Raw genomic sequence first — 14,484 nt, 5'->3', positions numbered from 1 at the left:
AGAAGTCGAATTTACTTGTTCTGTACTCACGATGATTCGAAAGCGTTCTGTTTCTACTTGCTGAAAGCTTCCCATCTGATGCATGACAGTCAGTGTGGTGTGAGATGTCGAGAATAGACACTGTTGAAGAGAGATTTCAGATCGAACCTTCAAGATACGGGTCGCATAGCGGAGTGGATATCGCGTTAGACTCCGGATCTAAAGGTCGTGGGTTCGAATCCCACTGCGATCGTCAGCGTCTCTTAGCCCTTTTTATTGTGCGGATTTGACCATGGTCACAGCTGTGTATTGAGCCAGTAAATCAGCTATAAATCCATCACAGATATTTTTCAGATGTATACTACATACATAAAGTGAATGAAGTTGTAATTAGCATATACTTATTTTGTGTACCACTAAAGTTGAGTCACAATGATCAAATAGATTTATAATAATCTGAACAGTATAATATACAATTATTAACATGAAGATTAAGCATATTACCACTTTGATCTAGTATTGAACACGATGCAGATAAACTATCCAACATATCAATCAATAATTTGGATCATAAAGGAAAGTTTAAATTAATGGATCAGTTATCTCACCAAATTAAATCGCAACAATTTATATTAGACATGGAGTGCAGAAATTTTACTACCATAACTTCTTACAGTTATGGTGTGTGCAAATAAAAGGAGAGTTCTTACGTGTTGTCTGTCTAGTGGCAAGTCTCATGATGGCTGTGTCTTCCGTCTTCCGATTGGATCTAAATGCACAATGCAAAATATGGAAGAATCAAACTTTGATATCAAGAACATGTATAACCAGTTGAGAAGGTATCTAAAACATGGACCGCATTAAACATAATATTAGTTAATTTCCGGTGAAGGTATCAAAGATACAAGTAATTCCTTCATCCACATGTTAGAGCTGCAGTTGTGGGGTTTCAAACTTTTGTTTGAGTCTTACATATCGACCATCTGCAAAATAGCAACAAAAAGCACATATTAGCAAAAACAACTACTTCAAGAAATCACTTGTTTAATACCCAAATAATTTTTTCTCTTAACTTTCTCAAGCCAAATATATCTGATCATCGGAAAAACTCATATAGATTATGAATGTCTATGGTTGACTATATCAGGTATCATTTCTACATAAAACATAAATAATTAAACGAAACCCCAATAATAGAATTATTTGTTCAAACTCACCAATGAGTTCTTCAGCAGGCTGCTTAACTCTGCGAGCGAGATCCAGGAAGGAGTCTAAGCCGTCGTGAAAATCTCGGGATAGGCTTCTTTGAAGATTCTCTCTTTTTCTTAGGTTGAGATATTTCTCCACCTATAAAAACCACAGCTGTAAAAAATTTAATACCTTAAATTGTGAAATGTGACTGTAAAATTGTCCACAGCTTACACATTTATTTACCTTGATCTACTTCAATAAATTTGACACTTGATCTTCTGGGTCTTTTCTTCCTTTCTTGTGTCCTATCAATAATTGTTTCCATAGATGTGAAGACCAATTCCCTCTTGCTGCTTTCATCATCCTCGGATGCATCAAGATCTACTATCTCTATTATCTCGTTTCTCTCTCCAGAACCCTGGTATTGGTTTATGATTTTTGTCAATATTTGTGGGCCAGAACATGACAATTTTGTGCTTACTAGACTGGGGAACTTCTCATTTGAAGACTCTTTCTCAGTTGATTCAAATATTCGTCTCTTTACACCTGAACGAGTTAATCGTGTCGAAACTCCGCCACCATTCAACTTCCCTTTTATTGTTAACTTCGTTGGATGGTCCTTGGTAGCAGAGGAAACTAGGCACCCAATTTCTGATTCATTAGATTCTCTGCCTGATTTTTTGTTCAAAGTGACTGAGTATGGAGATTCATCAGGAAAAAACTTAACAACATCCCCTCTACTGATAGCGATTGAGCTATTCAACTTCAAGTCTTTGATTAGTCTTTGTTTGGTCACTTCTTGGACAATATTTGGAAGTTCAATAACATCATCCATGGTGCAGGCAATGGATTGGATAGCAGTAGCTTCTACCTCCAGATACAGATGGTCGTCTTGCTTCTTTTCAACATTTAAGGGTAGGTCTGATAGGCAATCTTGTAACCTAAAGATGGAAGATTCTTGCTTATCTGCTAGCTGTCCATGCACTAAGGAAGCAAGTGCTGCTTGAGCAGCAAGAGGATTGAGTAGAGGAGCATTATCGCAATGCTTCACAAGTTCTGCATTGACTTTGGTCTGGCTCCTGGTGATTCTTCTAGAGTTACCTTGATTTATGAGTGAAACTGTATCTGACGTAATAGTGCTTCTTCTTCGTCTCACAGAATTAGCTGCAAACAGAAAATTGTTTTCAGCAGTATAACATTGATCTAGAAGTAACTGGTGAGAACACCTCTGAAAATCTTGTCCATATGAATTCTATGTAAAAAATGAAGATATTTTCTTCTGTAATTGAAAAGTACATGTGCATTGCATTATGTTAACATGAGATGCATCACAACTTAGTGCATTTATAAGAACTCCATGTCACTAATACTAAATTAGCACAAGATCCGTAACACACCATACAAGTTAATCATTAGGAATTATTGAGTCAGCAATATTTTAGATCAATGGTTCCAACTATGAAACCCTATTTGCTTTATTTTAACACCTGCTTCTTGAGTGCTTGCTCAATGACTAATATAAATTTCTTTGCCTGTCAACAAAACCATCAGGTAATAACAATATGTTTGAGTAGCAAAATAATGGGACAAAGAGAGCAATACCTTGTTTACATTTCGACAGTACATCTTTTGAGGGCTCAGATCCATCAGCCAATTTGCTAATCATCTCTACTTGCTTTTCCAGATCTTGAGGGAGGTTAGCCTCACAGGTAGCTTCCTCTAAAGAATTAAGGAATGGAAGAACTTTCACATCAGGTATAGGTTTCAAAGCAGCCAAGAATGCAGCTACTACTGGGTGGCTATCAATTTTTTTATCTGAAAGCTTCATAATTGACTTAGATGGAACATTTATTGTTATCCCCTTCAGCTTAGGTACAAGCCATTTGACCACAAAAGTGCATCTGCAGTGCAACCTGTGTGAGTGTCTCACCCTGTATGCCTTCAAATTTAACGGTTGAGAATGTCAGAACAGATTAACTGAAGAACCATTTATAAAGGGAAAATTGACAAGAAGAAAAAAAGAAACTACAGTAAGAAGCTTTCACTGCACTCCAATGCAACCAAGAGAGCATACTTCTACATACAAAATTTTGAAGTTCAGTTTGCTGAATGCATTTGTTCATGAAAAGATAAGAAGATTATGAAACTTTTAAGGAGAGGTTAGACTGTTAAGATCCCTTTTATTTTCTGAACTTTGAATAATGTTTTACTGAGTTTGTCTAGTCCAGTAAGAATCAAATAGAGACTTATTTAAGATTTATTTATTTATTAGGAGTCCAAGTCCTGATGGACTCAGGGGTGGAACTATGTAAATATAGATGTATCTGTTTCTTTTCATCATTTATGAAATATTATTCTAGCTTTTAGCAAACCCTAGGAGGTCGATCCCCTTGAAGTGATCATCCCTTTTCTTTCTCTTCTTCTATGATAAAACCCTAGGGTCTTATCATCTAGTATCAAAGCAACGATCCTCGACGTTCCGCTGTAATTTCTCACATCATTTCGTCGTCGTAGCCATCATCATCTTAAAAAGAAAATAATAGCCGGGAGTCGCGTCCCATCCCGCTCGAGCGAGAAAGGGCCACCGCCTCTGTTTCCCAGCCGCGGTCCTTCTCCGCATCTCTACAGCAGCCGCGACCACCACCTATCTCCTCAGCTACTATCGAGCGATCAGTGCGAAGGAGGAGACTATTTCTCCCGCCAAAGATGCCACCGCCAATAGCGCCCTGCGTCGCCCATGATGCTCGCTACCTCCCCTTAAGTCGCAGTAGCCGCAACCGCAATCACAATCGCTCACAGCGACGCTATTGCCTCCAGCCGCGCACGCAGCAACCGCGCACGACCGGCATCTGCAACCCCCTCCGTCGCCATCTTACACCCCAACTGCCGCAACTACCATCTCTCTCCTCAGCTACTGCCGAGCGATTGGTGCGGCTTACCAACACCACTGCATAGAGCGCTAGGGTTCTCACAAGGACCCTCGGCACTCCCGTAACCTTCTTCTTCTTTGCCAGCCTGCGGACCACCAACTTCGGCCAACCCCAATCGCGCTGCACGCAAAGAACCTCAACCTGACCCTCGTATTAGGTAGGTACGACCCCACCGAGGAGTCCCAAAACCTCTCCTCCCCAACCTCCGTAGCTTCTTCACCTGTTCCACCGCCGCAAACAAGACCAGTGACCTAGAGGAGCAGAGACAGGGAGTCTCACTATTGCCACCGCCGCTTCCTAACTGCACCGCTGCCGCTACCTCCCAGTTGCCGAGAAAGGAAGGAGACAAAGAGGCAGACAACCGCTACCTCGGCATCGTTGCTTCCCAGTCGTTTCCCTGTAATATCATCCTCCGTTTTGGTGTTTTCCTCGGAGATAATTTCGCAGCGGCACTCCATGCCTTCACCGCTACCATAGGCCAACATCACCACAGCCGCACAAATAGGCAGAGTTGATGCCCTTGACCAAACACCAGAAACAGGAATTGAGAATTACTAATCTGCAGTCTTATGCACAATGACTACCGATAACTCGATGAAAGTCCAACTAGAAGCTTTAGAAGCCAGAATTGAGAATCGACTACAGGAAACTCTTAATAATTTCAAAAAGAGCCTATTGGAGAGCTTCAGCAAAATTTCAACAAGATGAAAATTCAAGACTAATGTTGAACCGACCTGGAGACACCGGAAAAAGGAACCAAGAACAGGACATAAGCTACCCCCGCATGAAAGTAGAATTTCGAAGATGAGAAGATAGAGATCTAACCAGTTGGATCTCTAGGGCAAAAAAAAAATTTTGTTTTCACAGAACTCCAAAAGAATCCAAGGTGGAAATAACTTTCATCTAACTAGATGGAGATGCCATTAGTATAGTTGGTACGAAACCTATAACGGGGTCCTCTCATGGGAGCAATTCAAGAAAGGACTTCTTGTTCGCTTTAAACCATCTGAATACGATAATGTTGATGGGCAGCTGGCGAAAATTTATTAGACTTCTAAAGTACTAGAATATCATAACAGATTTGAACGATTGTCAAATCAAGCCAGAGACTGGTCCGAACAACAACTGGTGGGAACATTTATCGAAGGACTTAATCCAGATATCTGGTGTGAAGTCAAAGCTCGCCAACCCCACACTATAACAATCGCAATCTCATTTGCATGTTTGCATGAGAAAAAAAATTAGTAGGGAGAATCGTTAAAACAGAGGTGACAACAAACAAATGATCTGCAGGGCACCTGCCCTATCTATTTCGAGCCAAAACCTTAACACCTGAAGACTAACCCGAGAAGAACTCAAGGAAAGATCAACGACAAGGGCAATTTTTGATGATTGAACCAATTGGGAAGGAACTGAAAGCTAATAATGTGAACTCTGATCAATAAGGTATGGATTATAATGAAGATATTCAACCATTAGCCAACTACTCTAACCTACAAACTATGAAAGTTGGAGGAACTTTGAAACATCAGCCTGTTACAGTTTTGATTGATATTGGTAGCAGTAACAATTTTATTGATAGTAAGATTGATGACCAATTGGCCTATCACATTAAAGGCTATAACAAATTCGAAGTAAAGGTCGTTGATGGATGATAAGGGACCATTTGATCGGCCGGCCATTGGTGCGACCCATAGGCTCACGAGGAATTGTCCGCTTTGGGCGATGGGCGCACCCGCACGGTTTTGCCCTTTCGAAAGCATGTGAGTTCTAAAAGGCGCCTCTTAGGGTAAGGGAGACCTGGCGGGCTTATGAGCCCTTGGTTCCTATACTCCTCAACCAATGTGACTAAATGGCCTTATCAATGCTCCCTCCCGTAGGAGAGCCAAGGGCTCATAGCCAAGGTGCACGGCTCGGGAGCGAGTGTGCTCGGCCAAGGTGCAGGCCTTGGACCCTCCTTCTAGCGCCAATCTAATAAGGGACCATTTGGTCGACCGACCATTGGTGCAGCCCATAGGCTCGCAAGGAATTGTCCGCTTTGGGCGATGGGTGTACCCGCACGGTTTTGCCCTTTCGGAACATGTGAGCTCTAAAAGGCGCCTCTGAGGGTAAGGGAGACCTAGCAGACTTATGAGCATTTGATTCTCATACTCCTCAACCAATGTGGGACTAAATGGCCTTATCAGTGGCACCAGGTCGGTCGACCAAAGAGGGTAAGGGAGACCGAGGTGAAATTGTCGGTCGGCCATTGGTGCAGCTCGTAGGCTCAAGAGGAATTGTCCGCTTTGGGCGATGGACGTACCCGCACGGTTTTGCCCTTTCGGAGCATATGAGCTCTAAAAGGCGCCTCTTCGGAGGGGTTCCTTTCTGACCATTCAACACTAACAAGATCTTCGGAGGGGTCGAAGTCGGGAGCCCCTTCCCGACCTCGACCTGTGTGTAGGGACCGGAGCCCGAGGAACCAGCGGTCAGCCCCAGGGAGCCTCCGACTCAGAAGCCAGAGCTCAAACCCGACCCGCCAGAGGTGGACGATCTTGCGCACCAGGGATCGAACCAAACTGTGCCTGCTCGCCCTACAACGGTGTAAAGGATCACTATCAATGGACGGATTTTAATTTGTGATAACAAGTGTTCGAAGATAAAATTGATTATACAAGGACAAAAGTTGCTTGTGGATTTCTTTTTACTACTCTTGGAAGACTTCGAAGTGGTGCTTAGAATTGAATGGCTATCAACCCTGGGTAATGTTTTTTGAAAATTTTCTAAACTAATCGTGAAGTTTTTTTATTAATGGAAAGCAGGTGATCCTAAAGGAAAGACGTTGAAGTAAGGTCACAATTGCCACTAGCCATCAGATGGAGATGGCTCTTCAGAAGACTGCAATGACTACTACACCGGAGGCTGGCCCATTGCTTACACTATCAAAAAGTGGAGACCCTACTTACTTGATCAATAGGTTGTGATGCGCTGCAGATATCCTATGACTGAAGTGCTGAAAGAGAAGCTCCCAGAATTTGATGTCGCTCAACCTTGAGGACAAGGCTAATTTGAAGGGAGAGGAATTGTTAGGATCCCTTTTATTTTCTGAGCTTTGAATAATGTTTTATTGAGTTTGGCTAGTCCAATAAGAGCCGGTTATGAGCTTATTTGAGATTTATTTATTTATTAGGAATCCAAGTCCTGATGGACTCAAGGGTGGAACTCTATAAATATGGATATATCTATTTCATTTCATCATCTATGAAATATTATTCCAGCTTTTGACAAACCCTAGGAGGCCAATCCCCTCGAAATGATCAAGGAGGCCAATCTCCTCGAAGTGATCATCTCTTTTCTTTCTCTTCTTCTATGATAAAACCCTAAGGTCTTATCAGAGACTTCTTATCAGAAAGCCAAGAATGCATTTGAACATCTATGTCAACATTCTGATCCATTGTTTAAAGAGAGGTTGGAGACTTCAATGTCAGGATCAGGTATGGAAGTTTCCTGTTCAGTTTCTCCATCTAAGTTTATATTTCTTATATGCATCTGGCATACATGTACCAGCATAGCAGCCTTTCTAATTCCAACTGACATGAGAGCATGGCATGTATATAATATTCTATATCCATGATGCCCATAAAATGAAAAAAGAGAAAATACTTCAGTTTAACTAGTGCATGATAGTCATGTTTCAATCAAGATCGAAAGTCCTAATTTTACTAATCACAAATTTCTATTAGTCAACATAATATTTATCTAAGACCAGGTTTAAGCAAGGTATACACACTTATCAATTACTAGGTTCCAATAAAAAATATATTTGACCAAAGTGAAAGAAATGCCTGAAACAGTAGCTCTCTTATTTGGTGATATAGCATCTTGCATGCACTTGGATGAAGTTGGAGATGAAGTACTTAAAAGACATTTACATGAGTAAGAAAACTTGCATAAGAGAACCAAATATTAAGACATGCCACAGAGAATAATTCTATCTCAGTTCAAGAGAATAAGGCAACCCTGCAATAAGTAAAGCTAATCCTGTATTTTTCTTATCATCTGACTTATCAACTAAAGATGGATGCCATCAAAACATGAGCTTCATAAAAAGCAATTCTTTCACAAGAAGCAAATACCTTTTCTATAACGGCATCAAAGTAGAAGCACTTAGACTGCACAATGTTCATGACAAGGACTTTTTCTCCTCCCCTAAGATGAGAGCAGTTATCCTGTACAGGGTTGGAGCGAAATCGCAGACGCCCCATCAAGTCTTCTCTGCTTGAGATGATATCTTCCTCATCACAACTTTCAAAGTTCAAACTAATACGAAAGACAGCACTATTTGAACTGCACCAACAAGCCATGTTTGAACTACAATATTAGTATCTAAATTGTGCACGTATACATACACATACAAGTCAATGAAATTTTCATCTATCTACTGCATTACTTTCTCTTCTTCTAAGCAATTTCATTATATGCCCTGTAGCGCCTCGACAACCTTCTTATGCTTGTCACCGATCCACAACCATAACTATGCCATCGTAGATCGTGAAAACAGCACATGCATTTGAAGAGTACGTTTCTACGAGTAACTACGGAACTAGCAATACACATTCTAACTTAGGGCAAACAAGCGCATAGCACCAAACACTCTTCGCAGTGCGTTCGGGTAACCAAATCGGCGGCATGAACAAAACACATTGTTAGAAGAACCATGGGAGGAACAGCGATTCTCGAAATACGGAGAAAGGCTTGGAGAGACCTCAAGGTGATGCGGCAGGGATGCCAAGAGTCGTCGTCCCTGCGCTTGGCCTCGAGATCGAAGGCCTCTCCAGAATCCACCGCATCCATCGTAGCTCGGATCACCGAACGAGGGCTCCCTCCGGCTCTTCGTCTCCGATGATAGTGAGCGCTCTCTACGCCTATTCTATTATGCTTCCGAGCCGCGGTCCAGTATTGCGCGGGCTAACATTAGACTGGTGCGTTTTCATTCATTATACGGTCCATATTGACGGATCCAGTGTCATCGTAGTTATCCATGCCGAGGTGCAGGATTATTAAGTTGTAGTCACGGTTTACGGGAATAGCGAGTGTTGGTAATTGAGGGAAGGTGTGACCAAAAAAGGAAGAGCATATAGCGTCGTGCAGAGGCACGAGATGGGATGGCCGTCAGATCTTGATCGAACGTGGTTCATTGCTTACTGTATTCTGATCAAGCGTTGTCACAGCTTTCCATTTGTTGCTCTTAACTTTCTTCGTGATGCCAATAGTACCAAAATCGTGATAGGTTAGTATCGTCCATTTACTTATTTATTTATTTATTATAAAAGATAAATAATGTAGATGAAATTTGAACCAAAATATTACGATAAACTATGAAGGTATTTGCCAACTAAGGTAATTTACACTTTCAAAAGACAACAAATATGACTTGAACCACTTAGATTAATGAATAATCTAATTCTATCTAATAGGAAATATTTTCATACCAACCGCATAGCAATAATTGGCGGCCACAAGAAGTCGACGTGGAATGATCCAACATGTGTTTGAGTGGGGGAGAGAAGTCAACCGGGCACACGACTAACTCCATGTCATTTGGAATCGTGCGAGTGGACGCTGCATCACAGAGGTCTGGATGAGTTGACTCATGTTATCAAGAACGTATAGGTCGATCACTCACATGGTCATGTCGAACAAGATAACAACGGACATTAATGACCTGCGTACCTTTGGGTCATCTTCATAGGTATAAATGTTGACTCTCTAACCTGGGAAAGAGAATTGAACCTTTTACACCACAAAAGATCACTTATCTGAGAGGTCGAGTAAAAAATTATCCCTCCCAACCTCGACCTATCATGTAGGAACGCAATGTAGGCAAGATAACTCAAGTCTTACTTTGGGTCGTTCATAATAACATGACAAGAGCCTGTCCTCGACCCGACCTTGCCTCCCTGGCATCCTCACCCTAGGGACCCACATGAACGCCTGTACTAACCCTCGAGAAACGACATAAAGGTACATAACAACTAGCAATATGTATCTTAGAAAATCCATTTGATAATTATAATCATCTGATTTTGACTAGGTCAATGGTGAAACAGGTGGATCAATTAATTGGACCATATATTTAGTAATAATAAAAGAAACGTTAGGAGTGAGGTAGACAGGTTGAGAGGATGAAAGATCAATAAATATATTTTTTTTCTTATTTTTAAATAAAAATCTAAATTGTCTTTTAACAAAACTTAAGCATCTTTTAATCGATAAAGAGTAGAAATGATGGTATTAAGTCTTTTTAAGAGTCAAACTATCTAATTAATAAACTAAAACGGTCAATTATCTGATTTTATAATTGTTCTTAATCCCTTATTTTGTTTAATAAACGATGTTATTGTAAAGAAAATATGAGAATTTCTTTTGACTCGTTTACTTTAATGGGTTATTTGGATTTTTTTTTTTTTGACTGAAAAGATTAAATCCCTTTTAACGTTCGACAGATTAGAACCCTAAACACCGGCCGAACAGACTGAATTAGGACTACCAACTAAATTGTTTCACCAAATTTGTCATCGATTAAGCGCAAACATAACAAGATATGTTTTTAAGTGGAGTGGAAGATTAAAATGAGCCTGTAATTAGCAAGCATCATATAGCTTCCCCTACCATCGCCAATGGCAAGGAGGAGACAGAACATGGTAGAGGGAGCAAAGAATAGGTTGATAAAGATTTAGATTATCAGATGAGTGTATTGTAGATCAATGACTCGGGCTCAATGATAATTAAATTATCGGAGAGTTATCTTATCAGATTAGATCCTATTGATAATACAAGAACTTTCATGTTCAAAGGAACAAATCCATCTCCAAAACACAACAGCTAAATAGGGTTTAGAAAATCTAGTTCTTCCCCTTGCAAGTAGAACAAGAAGACAGCACAGGGGCAGTTGAGGCACAGAAATGTGCAAAATGATTCAAGGAGTTCCCCATGTCTCAATTCTAAGTTTAAGATCATAACAAAATTGGATCAAGCCAATTCTGTGGGATTTACTGTGTCACTAAATGCTTTACCACATGAACACAATTGAGAAGCCCACAATGGGAGACTAGAATGCTGTCAATATCTTGAAGACTACCAGACAGAAGAGCCACAAAGATGTGCTACATCATCAATCCTTGCCCCCAAATGCAGCATTGTATCAGGAAATAAGCCAATTAAATGTGGAATCACCCCAGTGAAATACATATAGAAGAGTCAATTTAATGAAACATAAAGTAGCAGAAATTTTAATAGGTCATCATTTTAAGACTGCATAAAATTATACAAACATAACATAAGAAGAAAATATCCAACATAAACTGATCTTAACAATTTGTACTACAAAAATGCTTTTGTTTGTTTTGTCGAAAGAGCTACAATTGATGGGGCTGATATGCCAACACACTGATGAATTTTACAAATCAGCAGTTGTGCGTACAAAATCATCACAGGCAATATGAAAAAAATTTTGATCCTTGTACCGAAATAAACTGGAGAAATCAAACAAGTACCAAAAAAATCATTACCGTGTTTCATAAGTGAACAAACGTCCACTGAACCCACTTTATATCATGACTGAACATCACAAAATACCAGTCAGTCAATGAAACAAAGTTCATTGTTCCATGAGAAGCACACATGGAAAGGATGAACTTTCATTTCATATTTTCCTTTTTATGATTCAGAGTTAGTAATCAATGGAAAATTGACCATGGCAACCAACCAATACATACAAAATCACAGCCTATCAAGTCAACAAAAGTTCATTAGCACCGAGATGAGGAGGGCGCATACAAACACGAACCTCGTGTTCTTCGGGTCCAACGCTATGTTTAGGGACCATTATCTCCAAAACAGTTCCAGATTCGTCATAGTAAGCTTCCAGCTTAGCATCTTCAGGAATCCGTGTAGCTAGTGGTATTTCTCTCACAAATTCCCCTGGAGGACAATGCTCCGGAGAACGATCAGTCAGCTTGAATGTTCTATCATGTCGCTTTATGTAAGGCATCCGTGCAGTACTGACACATGATATCTTCACTATCCCATGTGTGAGATTGTTTTTCCAGGATACCTTCACCCGCTGTTGATCAGAAAAAGGCAAGCTAACCATGATCAAGTATCCGTCTGTATCCTCATATATTGTCTTTGCAGCAGTCACTGGCCCACAAGCATGCCTCATTACACCAGTAAACTCATTTACCCATGATGGTTCAGCTGGATGAACTTCAATATCTTGAGGTCTGTCCAAATATGGAGTGCCAGACATACAACCATCCTCATTCACCGCATGGGCAAAGAAATCCTTTCTGCGTTTGCTGCACACGGGCGAAAGGTCCATGCAATCTCCACCTGCATGGTTTGATGGTTGTGTTGACAGATTGAGACCTGACCCATTTGGCAATTTCCTTGAACTGGGATGTGATGCGCTCTTCGAAGGAGGTGGAGGTCTCTCCAGCTCAAAATCTGTGCTTGGAAGATTCCTCCATGATTCAAAATCACTGGCTTCAGGTGGGATCAAGAAATTCTGGTCTCTGCCAGTGAGCTCCATCCACTTCTTGCGATCGGCCTCTGAGACCATAGAGAGGTTCGGCAACCTCACAATTTCGATCCCATGGACGCACTGTGGATTTGACAGACCCCTGTATTGCTTCCTCTGCATCCGATGAGAACGCACAAAACCCTTATCAACACTGAAAGGGAACTGGGGCTCCCCTAGGCGTGAGTGCCCATTCATGTAGCTCCGCAGCTGCATCTTCCCCAGCACGTTCTCCGGGCGCTCCTTGAAGGCCCACATGTACATGTTCTCCATGTCATGCTGGACAAGGAACACATCAAGCCGCAGGTCGGACTTGTCGAATCCTGAGACTCCATTTGCGTCACGGACGACCTTGCCCTTTGATTTCTCGGCAAGCACGGGCTTGAAGTAGAAGTTGAAGAAGAACCACGCGCCCCATATGCTGTCCCCTCGTTTGGCGCACTTGCGAGACACAGCGGCGCCACCAACGGCACCGGCCTTGGGGAGGTTGAGGACCGGTTCGGGGTCATAGATCTGAGGCCCGAGACCGACGTCCAACATGTCCAAAGCGTCAGGGTTCCAGGGCTGCTGCGGAGGGGACCTGTCGACCGAGAGCGGGAGATTGATGTCAGGCGGGCCGGAGAGGACGCTCTGCTGGCGCTGCTGGATGATGGAGAGCTCATGGTCGCAGTCGTCGCGGGCGGAGACGGCGATCCCCAGCGAGCCAGCGGGGTCCATGGAGAGGAGGGTGGAGGGAGGGTGGTGGCGGCGGTGGTGATTATCTTCCATGGACAGGGTGGTGAGTATGGGTTCGCCCATGGCGTGGTCTTCCTCGCCCCTCTCCGTCTCTTCCTCCGCTTGATCACCTCCTCGCCTCTTCCGTTCCTATCTATCCGGTGTGGTTGGAGATCCACAAGACCCAACAGAAGCATCCCATAAAACACCCTCACGATTCTATTCCATAAATCCCACCGCCAAACCCCCAACCAAACAAATCAAATTCCTTCCTTCCCCTTCCCTTCCTCCCCAGAAAGATCCCATTAACCAATTCCTCCCACAAAAACAAGAAAGAGATGGATCAAACGAACGTTGTTCTAACCCACGAAAAGAACGGATTGGGGTGGGATCTCCTTCAGAGGATTACCTTTCGGAGCTCGAAAGAGACGAAGAGGGTTAAAACGATGGAAGAATAGCACAGCCTTGGAGCTTCTACGACGATCGCCGTCTTCATGCGGGCGGTGTAATCCGCGAGGGATGACAAACGAGAGGACGAGAAAGAGAGGTGGACGAGGGAGCAGCGAGGTAGAAGGCCAAACGGTGACGGGGCGCCGTTTAAGAAGCCGTCGCGACGGACGCGGCCTCCACCGGATGAGCCCCGATTTGGCCGTTAGTTGACGGTAACATCAAGCTTTTGTGTTTTGTTTTTGTTTTTGTTTTTGTTTTTGTTTTGTGTTGTCAGAGGCCCCTCTCTTTCATCAGTCCAGAGATGACCCCCTTAAATGGATCGGATCCCGCTGAGCCACATCCGATAAGAGAGCGCAATTTCCCATGCCACTTATACTGGTATTTACATCAGTTGAAACATAGCCATTTATGTCATGATTAATCCTAATAAATCACTTACCTGTATCTAATATTGCTTAGGAATCTATATATGAAAGCTAATGATGTATCATAAGCATAGTTTCCATAATGATAAGTGAATCTTTCATCTAAAACATAGTTTCCATAATAAAAATGTTTTTTTATCTGCAATCTAGGCTAAATTACTTCCTTTAAACAAGTGAGATGAGGAAGAAGTTTGCTATTGGCAACCCTAATTTGTTATTGTCAATTTTTTACTAT

The 14,484-nt window shown here is 42.0% G+C and overlaps 2 protein-coding genes and 1 non-coding gene across 5 annotated transcripts; 1 reads left to right on the top strand and 2 right to left on the bottom strand.

Annotated features, from left to right (window-relative positions):
- The first annotated feature begins 159 nt into the window (after positions 1 to 159).
- On the top strand, positions 160 to 232 carry TRNAR-CCG (transfer RNA arginine (anticodon CCG)). Its single transcript has one exon. It is a non-coding gene; the product is annotated as a tRNA-Arg (tRNA).
- A 551-nt stretch (positions 233 to 783) lies between these two features.
- Positions 784 to 8,973, bottom strand: LOC135643858 (uncharacterized). 3 transcript variants are annotated; one of them, XM_065161229.1, is made up of 6 exons: positions 8,845 to 8,973; positions 8,216 to 8,426; positions 2,773 to 3,109; positions 1,414 to 2,334; positions 1,197 to 1,341; positions 784 to 962 (listed from the first exon to the last, which is right to left on the bottom strand). In XM_065161229.1, the coding sequence occupies exons 1-5, from the start codon at positions 8,931 to 8,933 to the stop codon at positions 1,220 to 1,222; spliced, it is 1,680 nt and encodes a 559-aa protein (XP_065017301.1). In that variant the 5' UTR covers positions 8,934 to 8,973; the 3' UTR covers positions 784 to 962; positions 1,197 to 1,219. The 3 variants fall into 3 exon arrangements, with proteins under 3 accessions (XP_065017301.1, XP_065017302.1, XP_065017303.1); XM_065161230.1 differs by having other exon boundaries at positions 1,197 to 1,326; XM_065161231.1 differs by having other exon boundaries at positions 8,216 to 8,354; positions 8,845 to 8,968.
- Positions 8,974 to 11,652: 2,679 nt separating this feature from the next.
- LOC103991716 (uncharacterized) lies at positions 11,653 to 13,951 on the bottom strand. Its single transcript, XM_009411248.3, has one exon. It carries the CDS (start codon positions 13,456 to 13,458, stop codon positions 11,872 to 11,874), a length of 1,587 nt encoding a protein of 528 aa, XP_009409523.2. The 5' UTR covers positions 13,459 to 13,951; the 3' UTR covers positions 11,653 to 11,871.
- Between the last annotated feature and the right edge of the window lie 533 nt (positions 13,952 to 14,484).

Source organism: Musa acuminata, chromosome BXJ3-7 (genome assembly GCF_036884655.1).
Source record: "Musa acuminata AAA Group cultivar baxijiao chromosome BXJ3-7, Cavendish_Baxijiao_AAA, whole genome shotgun sequence".
Lineage (NCBI taxonomy): Eukaryota > Viridiplantae > Streptophyta > Magnoliopsida > Zingiberales > Musaceae > Musa > Musa acuminata.
The sequence above is the reverse complement of the archived record's forward strand: the minus strand, read 5'-3'. Positions and strand labels throughout refer to the sequence as shown.

Excerpts from the sequence above, each read along its gene's own strand:
- LOC135643858 (XM_065161229.1), bottom strand. The coding sequence starts at position 8,933 with ATGGATGCGGTGGATTCTGGAGAGGCCTTCGATCTCGAGGCCAAGCGC. Across the intron at positions 2,335-2,772 it reads ACTGTCGAAATGTAAACAAG|CTAATTCTGTGAGACGAAGA; the intron begins GTATTGCTCTCT and ends TTCTGTTTGCAG. Across the intron at positions 1,342-1,413 it reads ATTTATTGAAGTAGATCAAG|CTGTGGTTTTTATAGGTGGA; the intron begins GTAAATAAATGT and ends AATTTTTTACAG.
- LOC103991716 (XM_009411248.3), bottom strand. The coding sequence starts at position 13,458 with ATGGGCGAACCCATACTCACCACCCTGTCCATGGAAGATAATCACCAC.